A 27,926-nucleotide genomic window follows, 5' to 3' on the forward strand; every position below is an offset into this window, starting at 1 on the left:
CTGATGGGCATGAAGAATGAAAGCTTTGAAGGCAGCGAACGGGCACATAAGGCACTTGAATTCAGGAGCTTCGCATTTATGCTTCAGATAGTTGCTCCACATCTTGTAGAATTTGCTGCATTTGGTGCACGTGTAACCGAGCATCTGCTCACCCGAATAAGTCTTGCGATATGCTGCAAGCATATATAAAACAATAAGCAATTAGTGATTAGGATGTTTTGGAGGATTGAAAAGCTATCCAGATTGTTGGTTGTGCCCAATGAGAAATAGAAGCAAGGTTTGAAGCTCGTTTTTATTTTAACGTTAGTAGTGTATTGCTTGAAAATATGCAGGCAAGGAATTAATCCATTGTTAAAAGCGTTATTAAGAAGCTATAAATCGAGGCAAAGCTGCAGAAATACGTAATATTTTCATTGCTTTTTAGTAAAATCAAAGAGGAAAAATGAAAAATTGCATAAATTCAGATGAATTTATAAATCACAGTTTATAAGCTATAATCAATTTTACTTAAAGCCTGGATTCGTTATTTGCAAATACATGGAAAACTTTGTGAAATAAAATATTTTTATTATTAATGAATCCTTTTGTTCTGTAATTATCTGGATGTCATTTGATGCGATGAATGGTAAAACCAACAGATTGTCGGTGGCTAAAAAATAATACTGCTATTAATTGACATTTTTTAGGCTTAGTCTAAAGCTTTACTAGTCATAAATATAAGAATTGAGTGTTTCATTGCCAATTTAAAAAAATAGTATAAATATTTAGGCGTACAATGAACAATATGAATAATCTATACATACATTACAGTAGATAAGTACAAGTAATCGAAGATAGCAAATGACTGCATAATCAGTGTTTCTTACATTAATACAATATTTGCAGCCATTAAAATAAGTCAAGCTCTCGTTATCTCCTTCACGTCGATATTATGATTCTTAAGCAGATGTCTTTTCAAACTACATTTCTGTGTGAACTTGATAGAGCAAAGAGAGCAATGAAAATGTTTGATACCATCACATTCGTACATGTCATGCCTTTACAAGTTACTCCGATAAATGTAGGCTTTTCCGCAACGGTTACAGCGATGTTCGGCTGGCCGATCACTAATAAATTTCATGGATCTGTATACGGTGAGTGGATAGTTCATGAAGTATTCTGAAAAACAATGACGAACATGTCCGTTAGATGGCAACTTTCATGAAATTTTGTGAGAGTATTGGATTACAATACGGAATAGGGAGCGTAGCGATGAATAATTTTTGAGATTTGCTTTTGCGCAAAATATATTTTATTTATGTAAAATAAATAAAGTTTCATAAGTACAATTTAGCTATGGTATAGCATATAAATAAAGTATCGGTACGTGTGAATTCAATAGTAATACTACATCGTTAAGAATATGAAAGCACTGGGCGTAAAAAGTAAACAATATTAAGCGCCGCCAGTGAAAATTATTACGTTCGCAAGCGAATTTTCTTCTGCGGCGGCATGTAAACACTGTGCATTTTCAGTAGATGTGATCTCAGACTTCCACTCTGCGTGAACTTTCCCGGACAAAGATGACAGCAGAAACTTTTGCGTCCACCGCACTCGTAGCGAAGATGTCTCAATAGGCTGACTTTCTTCTTATAGCTGCGATCGCAGGTTTGACAAGTGAAGGTTGAGCTGAATTCTTGGCTACCCCATACCTGCCAATGATAAGCTGTAAAAAAGACGGGTTAGTTATGAGAGCTAGCAAGATGATTCGTCAGGAGTGGACTTTTTTCATTTGATTTTGCGTGAAGAATTTCGTGTTAGATGCCTTACCAATGCTTTGTGCGTTCAGTTTTAGTGAGTGTTTTATGTTTCTACAATGGTATTTTTTACATTGTTAAAATATACAAAATTTGATTGAATAATGCGAGTTTTATTATTGTTATATTTTACATAATCTACACGTGTGGTGTCAATGAAAATTATCATATTGAGCATCAATATTCGTTCATAACTCAATAAATAATAGTATATATAAATAGTAGATATGTAAATAATAAACATGTAAAACGAAAACAGAAATAAGTTTTCAAAACATATTTTTCCAATCGACTTCTTGCTTCAGAAGCAACTATCGTTAATTCTAAATTTCTGTAAAACTCGTTAAACACGTTAGACAGTCGAAATTCTGTTTCAACGGTCGATTCTCTTAATTTGTGAAAAATCTCAATCACCGATAAAGTTTTATAAAATTTCATCGTACAAGTAGAACAAGTCCACTTTAGTCGGAGGCATCAAAAACAATTATTCAAAAATTCGCTTTGGCTGCATGTATTTTGGCGGAATGTAAACATTGTGTCTCTGCATCACATGTCTTCTAAGCGCGATGTTCTGCGTGTATTTGGCAGAGCAGAGTGTACACGAAAATCGTTTTTGCTGAAATGTACAATCAAGTTTTTGATGTAGTTGTAAGCCACGTGCTCCAGCGTAAGATTTGCCACAGTTGATGCATCGATGATCTGTTGTTACCTTTTTCATGGTGTCTGTGATTTTCATTGATGATCGACGCCTAGTGATTTTATAGTACTCGGTCATCAATCGCAGACTTGTTGTTAAAACTGAGGACAGAAAATGTTATATTTAGTAAAGGAAGGTTCGACATAGTCTATAGACAATACTTTGATGGGATTCCCCTTCACCAGACAATTCACATGGTGAAATTTTAGCATGTGGATTATGATGTGGATTATAATTTCAGATTTGGTTTTGCTGAATTTTTGTTTTATTCAACTCAAATATCAAAGTACAATTATGACTGATGAATATTTTTTGTTCAATTAACTATTAGATTTTTCAAAAAACTTCAAACATCTCGAAACAGTTTTTTTATTGCATGTTTTCTTATGATTGGTCAGCTTATTCTTATGATTGGTCAGATACAAGCAATAAATACCTATTGCTGTCAGCTTTGGCATCGATAAGGCCATTTGTTAAAAATATATTTAACATATAATTGCAACAGTTTCGTCCTGTAATAAACAATTATCATGTAGGCAAGTTAAAAATATTCCTGGATAGGTGATTGAGTAATGTATGAAAAAGTCGAGAATTGTTTAAAAAACTTTATTTAGAAACGTCGAGTTTTACAAACGTTATCATTCAATCGATTATTCGAGAAATTTTTCAATCAACATTCTTTAGGCATAAAAGTTCTTAATAAAACAATGTATCAAATGACGCGATTGGTCATCTCAACAAGTGTATCAACATCAGTAACGTTTTTAATAAAGCAATCATCAACGTTATTATATTTCAAACATTTGCCAAAGAAAGCGTAAAATATTTATCGAAATTGACAGTGATGTGTTATCTATGCATGAATCCGTACAATTAATTACAAGTAAATATCTATACTATATGAGCTTCTTTTAAAGAATTCATGCTATAAACGTCTTAAAAAAGTACAAGTAATTAAAATTTAAGGCTTTTTCGATTTACCCAATAATTTTGCATGAACACGTTCAATATGTGACTTTACATTCCACTTTCTATTGCTGCAGTAGTCGCACAGAGGACAGGAAAAACGGTGTAAGTTTAAAGATTTATTTGATAGATCAGCCATTACCATCATGTTAAAAATAGGAGAATCTGAAAAGTAAAAAAAATGTTTGTTTGTTAAAATCTGAAATAAATCTAGAGATAACTACATGCTTACACTTCTTTGAAGCACAGAGAAGTTGCTGAAGAATGCATAGTTAGTGAAAAATATGATTGATCTAGCGTTACTGACATTTTTACAATCACTATTGATACTTTTAGCTACTATTTTTATATTGAATGCAATTTTCTAAATAGATAATCATTTATAAAATTATGTAGTTAATTAATTGGTAAATATACCTAAAATTCAATTTATGTCAATACGAGAGATAAAAGATTTGGTTCCATGCATCATGGTGTGATGTATTTAAGATTGTCCTGAAAATATAAAAAGCTATAGCAGTAAGAAACAATCAAGTTTATCAAAAAGGTATGATTCAAATAATAATGAGGAAAACAACGATGTTTAAAAAGATTTCATTTGATTTTTATTAAATAAACTTATAATAAATTCTTATAAATTTTTAAATGAATTTTTAATTAAGCTAAAATAACATGTAAAACGTCACATAAGTACATAGGCAATATACTCGAATTTCCTCAATATCAAATTTTTCACGTACATTGATATACATTGATGATACAACAATTATTATCGAACTAGAACTTCATAATACTATAAGGCATTCATGATACTACATCAAAGTCTTATCTCCTAAATCAAGAAAATTCGGATCACCAAACAAATTTACAAAATCTGCTGTTGATTCATTGAATAGCATTTGCATTTATAAAAAATCGATCTCAAGCTAAAATGTCGACCGTTAAATAAACTCACTCAAAATTATCGTATACACGTAAATAGTTGTGTAATGTAGTAGCACGAAACTAGGAACTTGTGCAAGATATTCTTACATCAGTACTTTGTGTATTCTTTTGATATGCGATCGCATGCTATTCCTATGTTTGGTCCGTCGAGGACAGTAGGGGCAAACGACACTTGGCTCTTTACCACATTCGAGACGTAGATGAGTAGTAAGATTACGATACCAGCGGTAGACTTTGCCGCATCGATCGCATGGATGACGTCCTGGTGTAGAGTTGATGTTCGTGCGTGATAGTTTTGCCACTGGATGAGCGTTGTATAAGTGGATTCGATGAAAGCCTGTAAACAAGAAAAAAGCGTTAGTACTTCAGAGAGATCGATAGAAATATTCTTATTAGCTTTTACGATGAACGTGAATTTTTATTTTGTTTTGTATTGTGATTGTGTATTCTACGTGGTTGAGTTATAAAGCAACGTCCAGTTTCAAATGCTACTTTTGATAGCTGTAAAGAAATTGAGAAAACATTATATGAATCATTATCGCATAAAATGATATATTTTCTCACAATCTTATACGTTTAAAGAGTAACTTTATTTCGAAATATCGAATACATAGTATATCACAAGATTATTGTAGTGGTAAACATTTATGAATAATTGAGTAATACCATTTTTTAACATCTTATAACGTTAATAGTGAGTACCAAAAAATCCACAACTGGATAGTCTCAAGAGGTTTAATCATCTCACTAATTTATAAATATCCTCGATTAACATTATACGTGCAAACAAAAACTGACTAAATACTCAAAACAAAGTGTAACTCGTATATTATCATATTTATTGGTGCGTTATATTCTGAATAAATCTATTAAAGTTTAAACGTATATATATAGTCTCTTATACTCTGACTAATAAGGCATTGGTTTGGAATTAATACTTTGATATTATCACGGTAGCGTGGTGTGATCTTGGCACCAACGTAAAAAAACGGCAATATCTCTTTAATGACTAGTATCGCAGAAGAAAGGCATTTAAAATCATACGCTAAATTGCACCGATTGGATCGGATTGTGAATCTATACATACAAAGAAACAACGATTCATTTCACGTGACAGTTTGAATATGGGACTGATAGACATTTATACTTGATGTTTACACGGTTGTTCCTTCTCTTCAATAGTGTCATAGTAAACTTCGTGTCCGGGATGTCGGTTTCTAATATGCAAATAAATTTGCGAAGTTTGCTTGCTTCTCAACTCGCAGTATGGGCATTTGAAACGTGGTTTGAATCCACATTCTAAATTAAAATGGCGATTTAGATTACTCTTGAGCGTGAAGCCGCGATGGCATTTTGAGCAATAATATTGCTTCTGGCGATATTTTGGAAGACGACCTGCAGGAACCCGCGGTGGCAGCACGACTGGAGGCTGACTAATTGTCTCGAATCTTGGCTCGTATGCCTTTGTTTTCAGCATCACTTCTTCTATATGGTCTACTTCGACAAAGTTCTCGAATTGCGATATCAACATCTCGGCGATTTCTTCGACTGTTGACAAAAAAGACAAAATATTTTTTTTATGGAATTATAGGCTGCCGGGAATGACACCGAGATAAGTCACGTTTTCTGGAGGCTTTGGTCTAGCGAGATTAATTTAAAATGGTTCTACAGATCATGCGGAATATGGTTATTCCAAAAACAATTACAGGTTGTATAAATATAACCATTAGTACTCGTGTGAGAAGGGCATATATATAGAAGTGCATGAGATACGCAGCATCTTGTAAAAATATGATGAAATTTTTGAAAAGTAAAACGAGACGATAAAAATGTATTACGTAACATTATCATTTTCTTATAGTCTTTAAGTTACATAATTCAGATAACTCAATTATATTAAATAACTTTTTTGTACAGTGCTTGTACTGGGCTGGTGCCCTAACCTCGTGGTGCAAAACTGTCTCATCTTAAGTTATGGATAGACGAACCGTAAGTGCAGATCTAAAATCGGCAATACTATAAAATGTTGTACAATACTTGTGACTTCAGTGTCCCATCGTTGCACAATGTGATTATAGCTATCGGTTGTGCAGGGACGCTAATATCATGCCCTGCAATATTGGGCTACTAATGTCACACAAATCGTAATATACTATTATTAGGCATGGGTAATATTTTGAGGATTAATTACAAAGCAAAGAATTATTTACAAACGTTTACATTCATATTACTGACGGAGATGGTAAAGAAGTATACCATAATCACGTTTGTCGCCATCGATGATCTACAAAAAGCTTCTGACTTCTATACATTACAGCATTCGTTTGCTACCTGAATAATGAATTTTGAATTATATAATATACATCATCTTTTAAATACATAATAGAATACAGTAAGACTTAACAAATGAAAGTCAAATAAAATTCTCAGCGTTGTCAATTAAGTACAAGTTTATTTGTGACAATTTAAAAGTAGTTAACAATATTTCGATCGATCACTGTTATTGCTAAAAAATTGTTTTCACCTTAGTAATTTAGAACGCTTTGACCTATCTTTGGCAATCGATAACAATCCAATAAAATTTATCGATTTTCCGAAATACATATTACATTCTTACGCAGGCCACGTTCATTTCATACAGATACCAATTCTACATGATTTTATTTTACATGAAAATCTTAATTTTACTTATTTAATACAATGTTTTTCTAATGAAAAATGAAATATTATTTGACATTGTATATCTTTCTACAAAAAAATTAACACATGATTAATTAATGCAAAATATTCTACATCACTCACATCGTAAAAATAATCATTTTTAATAATGAGCAGTAATATTAACATATAACTCTTTCAAATATTTATTCCTCCAGAAATATTTGATGTAATACTTTGGCTCAATTATTTTCCAATAGAATATTCTACACAATGCTTACGTGTTCTGTAGTGTCTTTTTTCTAAATAAATACTATTTTATGTTTTCTGTTTAATCAAAAACCATAATGTTAAATTAACAAAATAAATAAATTCATGTAAACTCAAATCGTGTGGAGTCAAATCGTGTAGAATCGGTATCTATACGAAATAAAACGGGCGGTTATGCAACATTCACAATATAGTTTAGGAACATTCATCTTTGTTCATTGGAATACACGTATATCTGATAAATGTACATCTAAAGACAGTAGGCTGATCTACAAATCAATGTAACAAATCGCCTCTCTTAGTACGATTCAACGAACATGTTGAAATAACTAGGATGTTGTAAAGGAAAAATAAAGAAATTGTAAGGAAATTAGGAAGCATTAAAATTTGAACTTTGTATGAGACAAACTTAATCAACGGCAAGAATAAAGTTTAGTTATAATCTCGCTAGACGATCTTGTCACTTCTGTTGAATGTCAAGTACGTAAATCGCGCTTTCGGCATGCGTGTTCTTGATGTGGCAATAGATATGCGATCGATGTTTAGCGAGATAAGGGCAATGCGGGCATCTGAATCTAGGAGGCTTTCCACACTCGTAAGACACGTGACGATGTAGCCCGCTGTACCATCTGTAAGTTTTGCCGCAATTCTTGCACACGTAATTTCCTGGTGCCTTTTGACTCTGATTTGAGAACCTCAGCCAGCTTGCGTGCACTGAAAATTAGAAGAATTCGTTAGCTTCTCTTGTTCGTCGACTTCACGCTATTGTGCTGGTATTAATTTGATAAAGACAAATACAAGAGCGATGAACGGAGAAAATGTTAAAATGACAAGCAATGTTTCTTTTTTTCTCATCGAGTGTATTTCTTTTTCTGCTGAAATACTTTGTGCGGTACAAAATTATATATCGTCAATGTTAGCAAAATTACGAACTTCGGAATACAATCGTTCATTAAGTATTATAAACGAAGAAACCCATCGGACAATAAAAATGCAATTTGCGATTGCAACAGCTGTTTTAGAACAGTTTGTTAATGTTAACGGGAAGTTTCGGATGCCATCGTCGAACATGTCGATAGATGTTGGAAGATTGATTGCCTTTGAGATGACAATAAGGACAGCCATAACGTGGCGGTGGTCCACACTTGTGCTTGTGCACATCAACTACACGACGAAAACCAGCGCCACATATGTTGCACATGTAACTTGACACCTGATCGCGCGATCGACTGTTCTGTAGCCATAACGATTCTGAAAAAGATTACGAGGCGTAATTAGTGGAGTGCTGCTTGGATTTCTTTTCTAAAGATCGTCATGCTCACATGGGTTTCAGTGTGTTTGAAGAAAGTTACAAGAGGAAAAAAGGTTTCTATGAAAAGAAAATTTATTCATCATACGAGGATATATATAAGGTACAGTCGTAGGGTTTTAGGGCGATAGGTATAATTTTTTTAGGCACTTATTACAAATAAACTCTAGCGTCAATCAACAATCGCCTCAACCATTAGGAAATCTCAGTTACATCACTGGGCATTTTCATACATAAAAACGATTATTACATTTAATAAAAACGTACGTTAAGAGCATTAATTTGTTTCATTGATTATATAATAAAATCAATAAAATTCCCTATTTCAATAAACGTAGGTTAGTTACATAAATCTGTAGAGCTTATTGTCGCGAAGCAAAAAGTGCATTTTATCTATTTGGTAGATTCTAAAAAAATATAGTTCTGTCTAGCTTGCATCGCTAATTTAATTTGAAGAAGACAAAATTGTGTGTTTAGTATTCGGTATCGTAGTCCATTTTTTTGTGCATCCGTCGCACGTGTTTGTGAATGTTGGACGTGTACTTGGAGATGTAAGTGCAGTAGTTACAACGATAACTGACGACTCGACCATTCGGCTCGAATTCTCGTGTGAAATCGTGCGAACGGATATGACGATTTAGACTGTCGATTGTTTCAAAGAGTCGTAGACAATTGTTGCAGCTGAACCATGAACCTGAAAAAAGATGTGAAAAATCGATTTTTTTTGGTTTTATGCTAATTTTTTTTTTTGTGAAGGATTAGTTTTTTTTTGTAGAAAAGAGATAGAGTGTAGGTTATTTGTTTTTATGACTTGGGTGCAACATGCTTTCGCCATTACAAATGGGAAAAAATTCTCTTTTCTTATGTACAAGTTGAAATATTTACAAAAAAAATTATAAATGTTGAATTAATCTTCATATAATAATGAAAGAGTAAAGAAAGCACAATGTTCATTATATTATAATTTTTTATTTTACCATCAACAAACGTTACATTCGTTAATTCATAATTAATTATACTTTATAAATCTTAACAATGCAAATGTTGTATTGTTTCATCTCCTACATAATTATCTACATTAATCATAATTCTTTCAAAGATCCGCACCAGAAACCAAATGAAAAAAAATGCAATTCTACTAAAATATCTATAAAATACTGACCAACACAAGTTTTTCAAATAAATTCTTATCAAAATCGAGTATTACAAACTATCGGTCTGTCAGGATGAATTCTTCTAATGTGATCCTGTACGTTGAATTTCTTACGATTGAGTTTCCCGCAGTAAGGGCACTGAAACCTTGGTGGCTTGCCACAATCGTACCTACAATGTGCAATCATGGCACTTTTAGTTCCATAACTTTTGTTGCATGACGGACACGGATATCGTTCCGTAGTTTCGTACAAAAGATTCTTCATGCGAACTTGTGGATGTAAGATTCGGCGATTCCTAGCGTTGTAACCTGGAACCAAAATAATTTAGTTAGAAAATAACATTTTTTTTCACCTTATTTTCATTATCCACACGACTTAACAAAGGGAATTGATGTTTTAAAAGCCTTGCAAAAAGTTCCTATAGAAGCATGTTTAAAGCAAGATATCTAGACGAGATTTGATCAATCGTATTTTGTTTATTCGATTATGAAAAAAAAGACCTGTGTATACACATTGCGTCGACAGTAGAAGCTTATTACTTTCTATTCTATAATATGATTACATTTCGTAAAAATAGCTTTTGTTGGTTAGTAGCTTCTAGGAGAGTACAGTGACTAGTTCCATTATTGCTTACAATTACACCCCAATTAGTAACATTGCCGATTTAACCGCACGACTCTAAGACAAAAATACTCATCTACGGCTACACCTTTTAGAAAAAGTTAAATCTACATAAAAAATTCAATATCATTCAGTCGCTACATTAGTCTTGCATGCTCTCCTCTTGACAATAATTCCCCTAAGTACATCGACACACGATTGTTCGCGACCCTGATGCATCCTTCGAACATGTTGATAGACGCTGGTCGTGTGCTTGGTTACATAGGTGCAATATGGACATCCGAATCTTGGCTGCTTTCCACACTCGTAACGCGAGTGTCGATAGAGACTGTTGTATACGCGGAATGTTCTTGAGCATTGGGAACAGCGGAAGTTTTTGTTTGGGGTGAGTGACCAGGTGAATCGTTGTAATGCCTCGTCTAAGAGATCTGTTGAGAAAGTAGAAAAGGAGATTTAGTTGACTAAAAATGCTCGATAATTTTTTTTCTTCTGACCAGGCTCTAATTGAAAATACGTGGGATGCATAAAAACCTTATGTCTAACTGCTAGTTCCATAGTAACTAGATAATGTGGTGATGGTGTGACGTGTCAGTTTCATGAGTTTTATTTACAAACGATATGTTGAAAATTAATCACATCTTGATGTTCAATAAATATAATTAATTTACAAAATCACCTTTATCATGTTTTATTGTGTGCAAAATAAATAATAAACTTTAGAGTATATAATGTTAAAATACAAACTTTTTCACACTATTAAGATACCGCATGACATTTGGTATTAACGCATCGAGACAAAAATCCTACTGCTATGTTCCTAACATGGCTATAAAAATTGGAAGTCCGTTTGGCTTACAACTCTTAGTATAGACATTTGAACCATGGTTCTTTGTTGCATTCCTATTTGATAAGAGTTTAAAAATAACTAGACTATCTTAATACTTGAAAAGTTTATCATTTCCCGAAGAGTTGCCAGTTCATCGTGGAATGAGTTTCGCTAGTTATAGAAATTCTGATGAAAGAATCTGAAAAAGAAAAATTTAGTAGTTAGATATGTGATACTTTAATTTTTATATGAAAGATCAATTAGTCTCATGAAGATTAGAAAGTTAAAATATTTGGACAGCTGAATGATTGAAAAATCTATCGAGAATGACTTACCAATACCCATGAGAAATAATCGAGGGATGAATCATTTTAGCAAATAGAATATAATTCTCATCCAAATATCCACTTATTGGTATTTTGTATGGATAAAATTTGATATAAATTCTCATTTTTATAAAGTTATAAACAAATAGAATATATACAAATGTGCGTTAAAAAATTATGAAAGTTTTAAGAACAATACATTTATACCATATATACATGATTAACATTAATGAAATAAATATGACATTTAGGATGAAATATTTTGTCATGAAATTTAACGTTATCTACGTATAACTATCTATCGTCGTACTTACGATGATAAGCATGAGGAAACCTTTCGGTAATTTGCTTCGGAAGGCACTGTTTTCAACGGACAATTTAATATTTTTGTTAATTTATTCAACCCTCCAATAAATAATTGCAGATAGATGGATTCGTGTATTAAAAATTAGAAAAATACTAAAATAGGTTTTATCGTTATAGATATGTACGTTAATATTCTATAACATCATAAATTAGAGATACATTCAATTTCGATGATTTTCTAAATTTTTATTTTTCTAAAAGTAATTTCTATTTTTCATTGTAGTTGTCATGAATTTTCGAATATAAAATTGTCGATATATCATTTAATATGTATATCGAAATAAAAAATGTTTATTTGAAAACATACCGCTTCTTCATACACTGCCGGTCATGTACTTTGGGTCCCCCACCGTAAAACTAGTCAACCCTCATCAAAAATTAGTCAAGTATTTTAAAGTTTGTATTTTAAAGTTCAATGTCTTTGGTAAAAATTAACGTACAGAGTCGCCCGGAAGCGCGTTTGAATGGTCTTTTCCAAGAGCTTTCAAATGGTGTGACTCATGGATGCCATCGATTGTATTTTAATTTTTTACAAGCAATAATTCAACATTAAAAATTAGGAAAATTTTTTGCTAACTTGCCAAATCTGGAAAAAAAAGCTTACAAAAATTTCAGTTAGAGCTTTTTTAGCTTTTATCAAGCTCTATCTGAATCACTGGTCAAAAAATTATTTTCGTCAAAACCGACGCGCGCACGAGTATTTTTTCCGAGAAGTGACAGTTTGTTTAAACATTTTTTATCTCCGTCAATTCTAAAAATTCAGAAAAATGTACAGGAGAAATGTATAACTGAAATTTTTGTAAGATTTTTTTTCCAGATTTAGCAAATTTTCAAAGTTAGCAAAAAATTATCCGAATTTTCAATGTTGAATTATTGCTTGCAAAAAATTAAAAAAATCGATGGCATCCATGAGTCATGCCATTTGAAAGCTTTTGGAAAGACCTTACTAACACGCCCCCAGGCGACTCTGTACGTTAATTTTTACCAGAGACATTGAACTTTAAAGTTTTGACTAATTTTGTGGCGAGAGGCCCAAAGTAGGTGACTGGCAGTGTATGCTCTTCTATATTACGTTTCGATTGAAGATTATAGTTACATTATTTATATATGAAAACTGGTTTTTAAGTACGTAAACGAATACTCCATTCCCTTATACGCTTGATAAAATTCACTCTTCAAAAGGTGAAGCGATACCAGCGATAACAGCGTAATTTAGTTTGAATGCAATAACATTTTTTTCCTTATTTTCTGAAAACCATACATATGGAATGGGCATGACTTCAATTTTCTTCTTCAGTTGATGAGCTGATGAGAATTATAGTTTACATTTTACTTTGGTTATTAACAAAAAATTAAAATAGAATAGAATTTTCTTTTTCATTATATTTATTTATTTCGGAAGTTCAAACTTAAACTCTAACTTTTAGACATGTTTTTATACGACGTTCTAATAAATTGCTTTAAAGATAAAGAATATTTAAAAAATAAATAGTTATTTATTAGAACAATCGAATTATACACAGTTGCAGTTTATATTATAAGCTTGTTAGCAGCTTATTATCCATTCAATTCTAATTAATTCATGTTTTCAACGTATTTATTTGGATAACAGTCTATGATTTATTTCACGTAAACGTCACTTTTAACTCACAATGTGAATATTTTTTTAACATAATTAATTTAAAGACTAATGAAAATAGTTTTCAAATGTTCTTGCGTTACGTCTAATATTACAGTCAAATGCTATGATATTTTTATAAAGTACTTAATAATTAGCTTAAAAGTTAAATTTCATTAGAACAAATAGCCATGAACCTATATTCAAAAACATTTCTTATAATATTCAATTTGCGATCAATTTTGCCGCCTCTTTGCATCGATACAGCTCATGAGTAACCAAAGCAGATTCGTAAGCATAACTTTTTCCACACGTGTTACACTGGTACTTAGGTGGCGCATCAATGACATCGCTGTGAATATACTTGATATGTTTAGCCAAGCCGCTTGGTTTTTTACATGAAATATTGCAATGACTACAGTGAAAACGGACATTGTCTTTTTTTTCCTTCTTCAGTTGGCCTTTACGTCGACTTTTGTACTCGCAATTCTTGTCGCTTTTCCAGTAATTATCATGGCTACGTTTAATTGGCACTCTTGTTCTTGGATCGATTAAAGTTGACAAGGGTACGATACGTATCCGGGGTGGTGGTGGTTTAACTGATTGGCATGGGGAAAAGCCATTGCTGATTTCTGAAAAAACAAATAATCGAATACAAATTAGAATATTCCAATTTGAAAATAATAATGACTACAATTAACAGTTGAACAAGGCTTTAGTAACACTAATAATTAGGCGAGCATGTGTTAATGGAAATTAAAAAATAATAAATTTTCAGTATATTTTACGTAAAGATAAATATTAAAAGTCTACACAACACATGCTTTGTGCAAGTTTAATAATTGACATTTAGTAATATTTTATTAATATACAATTATGTTTTGTGTGATTATGTAAAGCGTCAATCTGTTTACAGTTTTTACCAATGGTCAATTAGGTACATAATATATAATTGACTTTTCCTTCCTCTCAATTTCCAAAACAATAAGTAAATGATAAATGATCAATCTGTGCTATTTTTTAATCTAGTTGTACAGCTTACACGTTAATCATAATGAAATGGAGGGAAAAGGGGTCAAATAAACATCAATCATTAAAAAAAAAACAATAGTATTTTACTATTATCATTAGCTACATAAAATTTAATTCCCTCAGCAGTCAGATTTATAAACGCAAAATAGTAAGCATAAGTATTCGAAAAAATCTGACTTATAGATCAATGTTTAAGAAATTGAATTATTCAAGTTTTTATGTGAATTATAGATATTATTACAGTACCTTCTAAAATTATGTATCCTCTTGATATGACTGGCAAGATTAACTTTTTGTTTGGAAGAATAGTTACAGTGATTACTGAAAAAACGACGATCTTTGGCACATCCATTTTTTATATGTTATATCAAACAGTTTTCATATTTGTATTTTTTCCCGCAGAAATCACACTTGCACAATTCACAATGATTAGAATCGTATATATTTTTATGCACTTTTAGGTGCGTAGCAAGATTACTCTTAAGCACAGTGGAATAATTACAGTATTCGCAGAAGAAACGTTTGGGTCTGCAGTGCTTAAATCTCAGGTGTCGTCGTAAAGTCCACTTCTGCTTGAAAATTTGAGCGCATTCGATACATTTATATTGAAACATATGATTTTTTCTCAAACATGATGACATCAATTGAGTCAACAGATCTGATGCCTTAGAGGAAGCCAATAAAATATTCTGTTTTAAGTCAATTCCTGAAAAATTCGAAAGAAACTTACGTCAGATCGAATTTAGGTAAATATGTTTTCTATATTAAATATATTACATCGAAACTACAACTTTATCGTGGTAGTGCTTATGTTACAAAAAATTAAATATTTTATAAACACATTAATTTTGAAATAAGCAAAATAGTGATCAGGAGGCATAAATGAAATAAACAAGAAAATATTTTTTAATATTCATAGAATTTACTATCGTTACAAAATCATCAAATATGTTGTATAAATGGCACTGAACGAATATTTCAGACAATAATTTAACATAAATTCAACTCTTTCCGATTTACTCTCCTCTCCTATATTTCAATAAAATAAAACAGAATAGCTATAGTCGACATTTTTTTACATAGAAAAACTAAATATCCTCAAATCTTCAATTAATAAAAATTTAATATGAAATTGAATATGTAACTAAATTTAATATGAATTCGTACATATTATTAATAGTTTCACTGTATTTAACATAAGAACAGTAAATTTTGTAAGTATCGATAAACTGCGGTTGTATTTCATATGTTGAAGTAAAATCGGACATAAATAGGATTCACTTTTCTTATATAGATTATTAAAAGTAAAATATATTTATTAGACAGATTAAGGTGTTTAACACAATATTATGTATGTTAAAACCAAAATGTTATAGTACTTTGCTTGTAAAAGAATAGAGAATAGGGAGATAATAAAAATGAAAAGTATTAAACATATTTTAAGCGTAATATTTTAAAAATAAAAAACAATCATATTTAATAAAAGGACCTTATGTCAGCGTAGTCAAGTGATAATTTTGTCTTAAAAAAATATCTGTCTGTTTAACATTATTTCTGCTTACAACAAAAACCGCATAAATGTTAATTTAGATCTACATGAATTTATAATTTCGGATATAGTATTATATAATTGTAAATTATACAAAAATATGTATCATTAAACTTATTCATTTACTTCTTTTTCACTAGACTCGTCAAATTGTCATCTTCGGAACTGTATACTTTATTAATATGTTTAACAAGAATGGATTTTTTCAATGAATTTCTGTGTATAACTTTTGTCGATTGATAATTTCCTTATAATTTTTAAATTATCATTATAATATCGGGTGTATGAAAGTTTGATGGGTCAATCGGCTAAATTATAAACAAATGTTCTTTTCTGCGACAATGAGTGATGAGATTAAAAATGGTTGAAATGAATAGGTATTTTTTTTGGTACCAATTAGTTACAATATCAGTGTTTTAACGTTTTAGTGACTGAAATTAATTTTAATATTATTATATTTAATATTATTAAATTATATTGATTATTAGTTTAATTATTAATTTGATTTTCCATGCTAAATTTCAGATTATTGTTAAAGTAATCAAAAATATTGAGGCAATGTACAACTTCATCAATCTTCACAATTAAAAAACGATTGTTAACGTAAAATATTATCACTTCGAATGCACAGGCAGTGTAACTCAAAACATTCGAGAGATTCTGTTTAAAATATATATCATTAAACTTAAAAAATGTAGAACAAATGAGAAAAGTAACACCATGCTTGTAAAGTGATGAGCGTAGCATTCAACATATTTCCATTTACGTTTTATATCGTTCAAGACCAAATCAGCATTGATATTTGTAAATGAAGAAACAACGTCAAAAGACACAAGATTGTAATTATCAGGAACATGAAAATTTGATAGTTTATCTATAACTTCGCGTGTGGTATTTAAAAAAGATGTAGGTCTTGCTAAATGTTTAGTGAAATATGTTGAGCTTGCTTTATCTAATTTAAAAGTTAGAGAATTAATCGTAGAAACAATAATCCTAATAGGTACAATGCCGTCGGACAACGTTCACCCACCCTAGACCAAAATTAGCAACACTTCAAAGTTTTATATCTCGGTTCCAAAACATGCTACAACAATCGAGGGGATATGATTTTAAAGGTCTTCTGTAGAGCTTTCGAACCATATGAAATTCATATATGATTTTCCTTTTTTTTATGAGCTGTGTAATGTCATAAATAAAATCAATTTGTTCCGTTATTTCTTTCGAACTTTAAAGCGATGTACTTTTGTGGGAAGTTATCGGACAAGAAAACTAGATATATCATTCAAAAACTCGTTTGAAAAGCTACAAAATCTACGTGCGAGAAAAATTTTTAAACTTGTTTTTTATGACCTCCATATTGTTTAAAAAAAAACTGACCTGTTTATAAAATTCGTTGTGTCTCTGAAAGTTGTGATTATAAAAAAAAACCTTTAATAGAAAAAATGTTGTATTTTTCAAGGACTAACTGCCTATCAATTTGAATATATAAAACGAATATTTTTTTTATTTTTTAATAATTTCTTTAGACAAAAAATGTGTTTAATGTATGAATATATTATAGAAAAGAAAATTCGGGTAATTAACAACGAAAATAACACAATTACTATATTAATTGTTCAATTCCTTTTCATTTATGAACGTTAAACAAATTTTTTTAATAACAAATTAATTTTTTAACATATAAAACGTCGCCGTACAAACATGCACAAAAATTTTTGAAAATTCAATTTGATATCAAACTAGCTACACCTTTTAATACTAATCATCATCGACTTACTTCATTTCTAACACTAATAATAAACTATATCAAAACAAATACATAAATTAAACGTATTATTTCTAATTATTTATTAATTATCACAGAAAACTCGTAACTCTTCCTTAAAAAAAATACTTGTTTTTTATATTTTAAGTTAATAGGCAGTTAGTTCTTGAAAAATGTAATATTTTTTTCTACTAAAGTCTTTTTTTTTATAATCACAACTTTCAGATACAACGAATTTTATGAAATAAAAAATTCCTTTTCTATAAAAAGGTTAATTATTTGTAAAACGATATGTAGCTCGTAAAACGCAAGTTTTAAAAATGTTCTCGCGGATGGGCTCTGTAGCTTTTGAAACGAGCTTTTGAATGATATATCTAGTTTTCTTGTCCGATAACTTCCCGAAAAAGTACATCGCTTTAAAGTTCGAGAGAAAAAACGGAAAAAATTGATTTTATTTATGACATTACACAACTCATAAAAAAAGGAAAATCATATATGAATTTCATATGGTTCGAAAGCTGTACAAAAGACCTATAAAATCATATCCCGTCGATTGTTGTAGCATGTTTTGGAACCGAGATATAAAACTTTGAAGTGTTGCTAATTTTGGTCTAGGGTGGGTCAACGTTGTCCGACGACGTGTAAATATTTTTTATGTATATTTATCAACCCATATGTTCTAGACAGATAATTATTATTATTATTTAAAAATGTCAAAACTAGAATTGAAATCGCAAACACTAAATTCAGTCCACTTAGATATTAATTTTTCAAACAATTAAAAGAATTTTTTTTCTAATTGCACATAGTATTTTTACATTACGTACACGGTTACAAGAGCACAAAAGAACAAAAACGAACTTATTGTCATTATAAACAATGCATATAACAATTATAAACTGCATATATCAATATATGCAGTTCACTGGCACAAAGTTATGTGTCGTAATTATTGGGGTACACTTTGACTTCCATCTCTGGTCACTACTTGTTATTAACAACAATATGTAAATTTATTTTCACATATAAAGTGAGATAAATTCAATAATTCTTGAAACTATTAGTAAGATATTGATCATAAAATTTGTTAACGTGTACATATATATATATATATATATATATATATATATATATATATATATATATATATATATATATATATATATATATATATATATATATATATATATCGTGTGTGTGTGTGTGTGTGTGTGTGTGCGTGTGTGTGTGTGTGTGTGTGTGTGTGTGTGTGTGTGTGTGTGTGTGTGTGTGTGTGTGTGTGTGTGTGTGTGTGTGTGTGTGTGTGTGTGTGTGTGTGTGTGTGTGTGTGTGTGTGTGTGTGTGTGTGTGTGTGTGGAGGGGGAGGGGGAAGGGTTGTACATTTAGTTTTTACATTTAGGAGTGTGATGCGTTTTGATATGACGAATGAGACTACATTTGAATTTAGAACAAAATTTACAGAGGCTACAGAAAAAGCTGGGCTCTTTACCACATTCCAGTTTTACATGTCTCTTTAATGTATGTTTAGTCTTGTATTTTCTTCCGCAACTGCATTGGTGAAAATCGATGCATTCGTTAAAGTTATGTCTTTGTTTAATGTGCCGCATGAGACTAGCTTTGAACTTGGACGAAAAATTACAGAAGTCGCAGAAGAAACGGAGATCTCTATTGTACTTTTGTTTGCCATGATGCCGCATGAAGCCATTATAATATTTGTGCTGTTTCATTCCGCAAAAACTACTATTGTACAGTTGAGAACATTGCTTACAATTAAAATCGTATATAGTTTTATGCTCTTTCAAGATATGATTGACAATATTATGCTTGAATATGGACGAATAATTGCAGTGTTCACAGAAACTACGTTTTAATTTGCAGCACTTATAATTTTTATGACTTTTCAATGCTGATTTCCGTTTAAACACCTGCTTACATGTACACCTATACCGTGTTCTCTTCAGTGAATTTTGTCTCCTGTTACATACGTCCATTTTGGGTTGATCAGATGGCATTTCTTCGTATTTTTCTTGACTTTCAATTTCTAAAAAATTAAGACAATTCCATTAGATTGCATGCTTCAGCCGAATAGAGAGAGAGATTCAATAAATCGTTAATGAGATGAAGAATTTAAAACTTGTTAAGACAAATCTTGATTAAGATATGGAAACTCCAAGAATAAAATTGTAAAAAAAGATAATTTTTTCCGATTGCTGATGAAGTAATGCATGCATGGTTAAGTAAGCATGTAAAGCATGTTATGATATCTTCTTATGTTTTACATAAATAAGTTTCATTAGAATGATTTCTAAACACATGTCAGCTTGCGCATAGATACTTTTGTGTAGCTCTGCAAGTGATTTTGTAGATCACATAACTTGCGACCATTTGGTATATGGTTAGGATTTAGTACATACACACATAAGAAATACAATTTTTTAGAATGATTTATGAGATGCCAAAGACTGGTATATTACGAGTGGCGTTTTCAGCCGAAACGAGTTAATGGAACCATTTCATTTTTTTGAGCAAATATATTATTAAATATGTACAACAAGTTTTGAGATAATTGTTTATATTAGGAATACTTAGAAAAATTTTTTCAACTATATGATTGTTAATTTTCATTTATTGCACTGATGAAAAATATACATTCATAAAACCATTTACTCCTTGTCGTTCTTAAGCGATTAATTAATTTGTCACAGAAATATAACTTTATTTTGTATACTTTATGCACTGTTTTAGCTACTCGTCAAATATATATCTATACGATCTCTAAGGTATGTTTTTATATGACCACTATCGAATTGAATGCTACTATTGATGTAGGTTTACATGAAAATGATATTTTAAAAACTCCTACTTGTCCAATCGGTAGATTTTTTCTTAAAAACATGATTTTTTTCCTATTTTCATGAAATAGTACCTGAAAAATTGGAAAAATGTTAATTAAATGCGGTTTTTTTGTTATCTCATTTACCCGATAACGTAAATTTAATAATAAAGATTTTATTTCTTTCCTATCTCCATTTATAAAGAGTTTAGTAAGTATTGTTCTAACATTCATAGAAAAATTCTCAGGCTTAGATTAGATGAAATTATATATCTAATATTAATTTCATCTAATATTATATATTAGATAAAATAATAATAAATCACTCTGCTATGTCGATTTGTAAAAGTTAAAAATCTAACATTAAATAGCAATTACGCAAAAGTGATTACTTCAACAATTTATAAAAATTGAATTGTACAGCTCCACTGCAATTTAAAATTAAATATATTTCAATGAAATAATCTGGTCAGTAACAAAATGAGAGAAAGAATAGAAGTAAAAATAATTTCGAAATACTCAAACAATTTATTAATAAAAATACAAATAAACGTTATATACGATTGTTCTGTTAAAACTATCTCTTTTTAGCCTAGATTTCTAAATAAAATGTAGTTTTTTAAATAAAAGAAAGATGTCATATTTAATAAAAAAAATGTGAAAAACTAATTTCTTAAAATAAAACAAAATTTTACTAAGAATAGAAAAAATTTGTTTTATGCTTTTCTAAGTAATATAATATACGACATATATAAAAAATTTTAAGAATTTAAGCTTTTTAGTTTTAGTAGATCTTCTGTAAAGTTTGTTAAAGGAATTTTCCTGTACAATTACAAAAAAGCGTGGTTGTTAGAATTCTTTAGGGTACCCATTTTTCGTATGCTTCGTCAAATCACTTTAAAATTTCTTTTGTTTCCCGCGTGTAGTACACTTGTGCAGTCGTTTTTTAGAACCGTTTTGAATGATATGCCGTCTCTCGATATACCGCGCAAGACAATGTTTATTGTTGGTAGCATAGTTGCAGTGATTGCAAAACAATTGGGGCTCTTTGCCACAATGTAACTTTAAGTGTCTCCTTAATTCAGATTTAGACCTGTACTTTTTTCTGCACGTGTTGTACATGTGAACTTGTTCGTTAAAGTCGTGTACATACTTAATATGTTGAGAAAAATAACCTTTGAACGTTGTTGAAAACAAACAATAATCACAAGAAAAACTAGGTTGATTGCCGATATCTGCCTATCGGTCATTCCATACGTATTCACGTATTCTCGTGATATGCAGGGCAAGGCTACCTTTGTGTTTGCAACTCTGGCGGTAGTAAGCGCAAAAGAAGCGAGGTTCTTTGTCGCATTCCAATATTTGATGTATTATTAAACTTGGTTCATGCTTGTATTTTCTTTTACAGACCATGCATTTGTATGGTCCAGAATGTTCTTTAGATCCATAGATATTTTTATGCCCTCTAGATATATGTTGAGCAAGATCACTTTTGTATACGGATGAATAATTACAGTGTTCACAAAACATATGTTGCGTTTTGCGGTACTTATAATTATTATGTCTTTCCAAAGTCCATTTATGTTTAAATATTTGCTTGCATTTCGTGCAGTTATAGCGAGTCGTGCGATTTTTTCTAGAATTTTTCGACTCTGGGAGCCGTGTTACCTGTACATAAAGCTGGAATATATTAAGTAGTATCTTGTTATATTATTTTGTAATTCCGATTTCCTCTTTGATTTGAATTTCTGAAAAAATAAAAAATAACATTACAAGGCATTTTTTTACAAATATGGGAAAATTCCAGCGCACCCGCATACAGTAATATTTATCTCTGTAATATGAGATGAAATGATAGAAAATAAATGAAGCTATATAAAATTTTTTTAATCGTGCACAAGTATTATATATATTATATTATATTATATTTTATACGAAAGATAAGTATTTGATGAGATTTAAGATCGAAATAATTTTAATAATCTCTGATTGCATTATTTTATATTGTTATCAAAATTATAATTACCATATTTTATTTTTTATATATTATTTTTTACAACTTACTGATTTAAGTGTTATATAATATTTTTTTCGAGTTAGTGATAGAAGCTTGTATATTCCAAAGATAACGTTACATTCCTCCATTTATACATGGACGTGTCATGCTCTTTATGATTCGATGGTATATATAAAAAAAATTTATTAATTGAAATATACATTATCGATAGTGTTGAGAAAGAGTAAGCGTTGTTATATTTTGTCAGATTTCTTATGAATTCATTCTAGCGCAGCTAGCGCCAAATTATATCGTGAACATTTCTACTTTAAAGAGCAATCTGAAGGAATTATTATTTACATATTACAAATCTAAAAAATGGCAAATTGGACGAGTTTTATTAAAATTCTGGTAAAAATGTAATACCGGTAATGTTTGCATTCTAAGCATAATATGAATCTGATGATTTAATAATACGCGCTGTGAAAAATATGTACATTGTTTTTTTTTTAATTGAAAAGGGAACATTTTGATTAATTTTGAAACTACATTTGATAAATAGCCATACAATTTTATTCAAAGGCTTTACATAAAATCTTACAACAGACACTTGGATCATTGATTATAATTTATACTTGCATTTATTTACAATAATATTAGTAACGACGTACAATTCGGTTCATTGATGTTGCACAGAGAATTGAATGTGATTTGAAAAATAAAAAAATAAACGCTAAAAGACAAAATTTGTTGGAAATCAGTTTATTTGTTCTTATATTGAACTTTGTACTCAAGGTTCTCATTTAAATGCATCTCTTTTTCTAAAACAGCAACATTATTCTCCAAAAAAGCATTCATATTTAATATGGTGCTGCATATCATCCTTATTTATAAACCTTTCTTCGCACATCATACACTTGAATAGTTTTTCAGAATTCTCATCATCTGATGCCGCTTCATCAATATTCGCTTGACATTCGTATAATATATGATGCTGTAGATCTTTCTTTTGTGTACAATTTTTATCGCACATCATGCACTTGAATATTTTTTCAGAATCGTCAGGTCCTATTTGACACTCGTATTTTATATGGTGTTGCATATCCTTCTTTTTCATATATCTCTTGTCACACATCATACATTTGAATATTTTTTCAGGTTCATTCGACTCTATTTTATCGATATTTTTTACACAATTGTGCCTTATATGGTGTTGCATATCCTTTTTACGAGTAAATCGTTTGTCGCACAATAAACACTTGTATATCTTTTCAGACTTCTTGGACGATGTTTTATGACTCTTTTTTTGACGCTTCGAAGAACTATTTGACTTTCTTTTCTTTTTCGAACCTGAAACATAAGAAATCAAAATTAGAAATTTTTTTAAATGCTTAGTTTATTGAGGAATTAAATAATATAAAATAATATTTAATTTATTTTTGTATAAAAATTTAGTAAGGCTAGGAGTATATATAACATGCAAATTGTAAACTAGTAGAATGTTCATGCTATAATTCTCAATAGATTTAAATAAAACTCGGTAATATGATAGGAATAAATAATATTTATTTGCAAGTTTAAAATGTGTTTATAACTTTTGTTAAGTTTTACAATTGAATTTAATATGATGCTCCAAATTATTTATGGTTTTATACATTTTTCCGCATTTATTACATTCAAAATTAAGCAAATCATTACACGCTTGATGATAATATATAATATGTTCATTTAGACTAAAGCTAAGTTTATTTTTATTACAAGATTTAATATGATTTTTAAGTTTATAAATGTACTTCGCTACAAATAGAACATTAATACATTTTCTTTTCCTTTTTGTAACTTTCTCCGCTATTTTATATGAAGTTACTGTGACGGGTTTTCAGATGAATAGAGATATTACTTTTGTTATTTGTAGAATAGTTGCAATGATTGTAGAATAGAAAACGTTGCATCATCCATAGTATTTTTTATGATTATAAAAAGATTTGTGATTTGGAATATCAATGAAATTGAAAAATGAATTGGAATATCTCAAAATAATTGGTCACCATCTTAATACGTGAATAAAATTTGGACATATTTGACATATCAATTGTGGACATTTGACTTGTGGACATTATTTTCTGTGGGCATTTTCCTTTGCACATTTTGGGTTGGACATTTCATTTTGGACATTTTGGGGTATAATCTTTTGAATGACTTGTTACACTTTAAACAATAATTCTTTTTAATATTTTTATCATTCAAATTTAAAGAAGGTAAATTTGGAAAGGCGTGTATCAATGTTTGCTGCAAATCAAACGTAAAAACTTTAAATCTTCCAGTTTATTTCCTGCGAAAAAAAGCAAAAGTACAATTATTAATAATTATGATGCGATTACTAATAAAATTAGATGACATTTTTACAATTAGTGCATTCTGTAGGCAAATTATAATCAAATTTCATGTTACGTAAGAAATGATATCATTGTCAGCATTATAAGATATTTTTCGGAGATGGTTAACATTTCAAATGATAATATGGTTTGTATTTTGAAGGGAAAATTTGCAACTATTATTATTTTTTTGTAGCATTTTTCCAAGATTAGAGCAGACTATAATAAGTCTTAGAATCATGATAGAAGATAAAATAGAAATCTCACTGATGGGTGAATAACTTTTCGGAAAAAACTGAAAGCAAATTCATTTAGCTAAAAATTTATTTAGTATTTTAATTACAAAGTCTAAAAGTGCAATTACGTAAGCACAGTATGTCACATTCAATGTTTGAAACTTGAACGTATTGGCAGTAGAGAAGCACAGAATGTTTTAAATGCCGATTAAAAAATTTGAATTTGATACACAATAAGCGCAAGAAAAATTTTCGGATAAAAAATTATTTATTATTTTATATTTTTCTATCAAATGAATGATCATTCTATTAAAAAAGTCAAATGATATTTATTATATTTTAATGAAAGTCTTATGGTAGTGTAAATATCACGTCTACAATTACATAAAGAACATGCAGAGAAAGAAAAAATACATCTTTATATTATTGTGCTTTTAAGATAAACATATCGAGTGCCCTTGGTGTTTACCCCTTGCTTTGAGAGAAATACAATTGCTAATAATATGTTTGATGAGGCCCAACTCCTTGTGGAAATTCATTTTGCATTCGTTGCATTTCGTATTTGATATCCCGACGAACTATGTAAGATTTTTTGTGTTTGTAGGCCTCTTGCAGGGTGTGAAAGCTAATGTTGCATTGTTTGCATAAATATTTTAGCGTGCTTCTTCTTTACGTAATTAACCAAACACACTTTTACTCCGTACGTGGATAAGCAGTAGTTGCAAGAAAAATGAGAATACTTCTTACATATATTCTTTACGTGATCATCTAAACTATGATCGCCGGTAGAGTTTACTTTAGCACATTTGTATTGGAAGCATTGGTTGGAACCTTTGTGCTGGAGAATGCTGTAGTTGGATATACACATGGAACAGTGGTAATTTATCTCGCTATTTATACCTAGAATATAGTATATGAATGATTAATAATGGAAAAGCTAAGTTTGCGAGAAGGAAGAAAAATTAGCTATTACTTTATTTGTGAAAATATATCACAACATCTTCACAGAACTCGTCATCTGCTAGATTTTCTAATTTATTTGCTATGCGACCATGTAATCCGTTGATATTCTTTTTTAATTCATTCATGAATGTAGTTTCCTTTGTTTCTGTGATATTAAGTGGATTTTTTCAATCTTAATAATTCTTTTATTGTCTTTTAAATGTTCTTTTTCGTTAGTCATTATCATATTTTTGTTACCATTAGATTTAATAGTTTTTTCCTTTATTATACATCCGTTATCTATATCTTTTTCTGAAATACCGAGCAGTAAAATACTTTATTTAGTTGACCTTACGTAATGTGCATCAGAGTAAAAACTAAACCCACCAAATTCTTCTGATACTTGTATAAAATAGAGATCATCGGGAACCAGATCTATTTTTCTACTACAATACACGAATGTAATCAGAAAAAGTCCATTTTCTAAAATAATTATTATTAATTATAAATAATGCAGTATTTAATGTTTCAAAAATGAGGCATTACATTCACAATGAAGTCCAACGGCTTCATTATTTAAAATAAAATTACATTTAATATTATTCTTCTTGCAAAATTTGTACACACAACGGCAGAAATAATTAGAAGTCATGAGATAATTGATATCAATTATGTGATTTGTTCGGGTTAAGGAAGAGTGAAATGATAGTCGATCGATAGAGTGAAGGTGTACTTTAATGTATAAATGGTATTGTTAAATGGTTGAACAAATCAACTACAAAAAAAAACTCGGTTAAGTCCCGAAGTACAAAGAAAAACTTAACGCTAATGCAAGTTGAGACGAACGCAAATCTAATTACAGGCTAAGCCGCGAAGGAATTACTAATCTGCACTTGCAAGTGTGAAGAACGGCTACGCTATATAACGAAACCACCCGATCGTTCGAGCGCCCGATCGAGAGAGAACTGACTTCGCTGCCCTTTCGGCCGCTGAGAGAAGTTTTTGCTCGTTTTCTCCTTCCACTCCGTCTCCCTGACCGGGGCGTGTCCTGCTTTCCGCCGGATTTTCCGCTACGAACCTCGCTCGTCCTGGCCCCTTCTCTATGGCCCAAATAGGTGAGGGCGTAATTTCCTTCGGCCGTTTGGCCAATTGTGCACGCGGCCTACCACCCCGCTCCTCGTGCGACGCTGCCGGTCGGCCTCGGTGAGGCCCGATTTGGCCTCCCGTTCCGCAGATTCGAGTGGTGGGAGCGACGGGCTCCTGATCTTTGCGGGTATCGGACACGAAAACCGATGTGTTGTCGGCCCAATACCCAAACACGGCCGCGAGCTCGCTTATTGATAAGCGCTCACGGCGCGTGGTGGCATGCGTCGAGGGCGGTGGTAGTGGCGTTGCGTCTTCGACAACGAGGCAGGGCATTAGCCACTGCATGACGTGGGCATACGAAAGTGGATGAAGGCGTGGGGAACTTCCTAGCGGCCGGCGTTGTTTTGTGGAGCTGCAAAGGCTCAAGGCAAACGAAAAGAAACTCGGGAGCTCGCGCGATGAAGTGGTTTCGCTTCTCGCTGTTTATAATTTCGCTGTCAATACAACACATATTTAGTGAACATACAGTATTCACGCGGGACGTATCAGGGTTTACATCC

General features: G+C 30.8%; 1 protein-coding gene across 1 annotated transcript; it reads right to left on the reverse strand.

Moving 5' to 3' along the window:
* Positions 1 to 5,545: 5,545 nt before the first annotated feature.
* On the reverse strand, positions 5,546 to 27,711 carry LOC131667017 (zinc finger protein 816-like). The gene is made up of 4 exons (XM_058940166.1): positions 27,359 to 27,711; positions 26,086 to 26,186; positions 23,643 to 24,077; positions 5,546 to 5,952 (listed from the first exon to the last, which is right to left on the reverse strand). Exons 1-4 carry the CDS (start codon positions 27,709 to 27,711, stop codon positions 5,546 to 5,548), a joined length of 1,296 nt encoding a protein of 431 aa, XP_058796149.1.
* Positions 27,712 to 27,926: the final 215 nt, after the last annotated feature.

Source organism: Phymastichus coffea, unplaced genomic scaffold (assembly GCF_024137745.1).
Source record: "Phymastichus coffea isolate CEN01 unplaced genomic scaffold, Cenicafe_Pcof_1.1 PCOF00062, whole genome shotgun sequence".
In the NCBI taxonomy this organism is placed as follows: domain Eukaryota; kingdom Metazoa; phylum Arthropoda; class Insecta; order Hymenoptera; family Eulophidae; genus Phymastichus; species Phymastichus coffea.

Coding starts and splice junctions, on each gene's coding strand:
- LOC131667017 (XM_058940166.1), bottom strand. CDS start 27,711: ATGCAGTGGCTAATGCCCTGCCTCGTTGTCGAAGACGCAACGCCACTA. Junction 26,187..27,358: donor AAGGGGCCAGGACGAGCGAG/GTTCGTAGCGGA, acceptor ATCCAACTACAG/CATTCTCCAGCACAAAGGTT. Junction 24,078..26,085: donor TGATCACGTAAAGAATATAT/GTAAGAAGTATT, acceptor CTTATGTTTCAG/GTTCGAAAAAGAAAAGAAAG.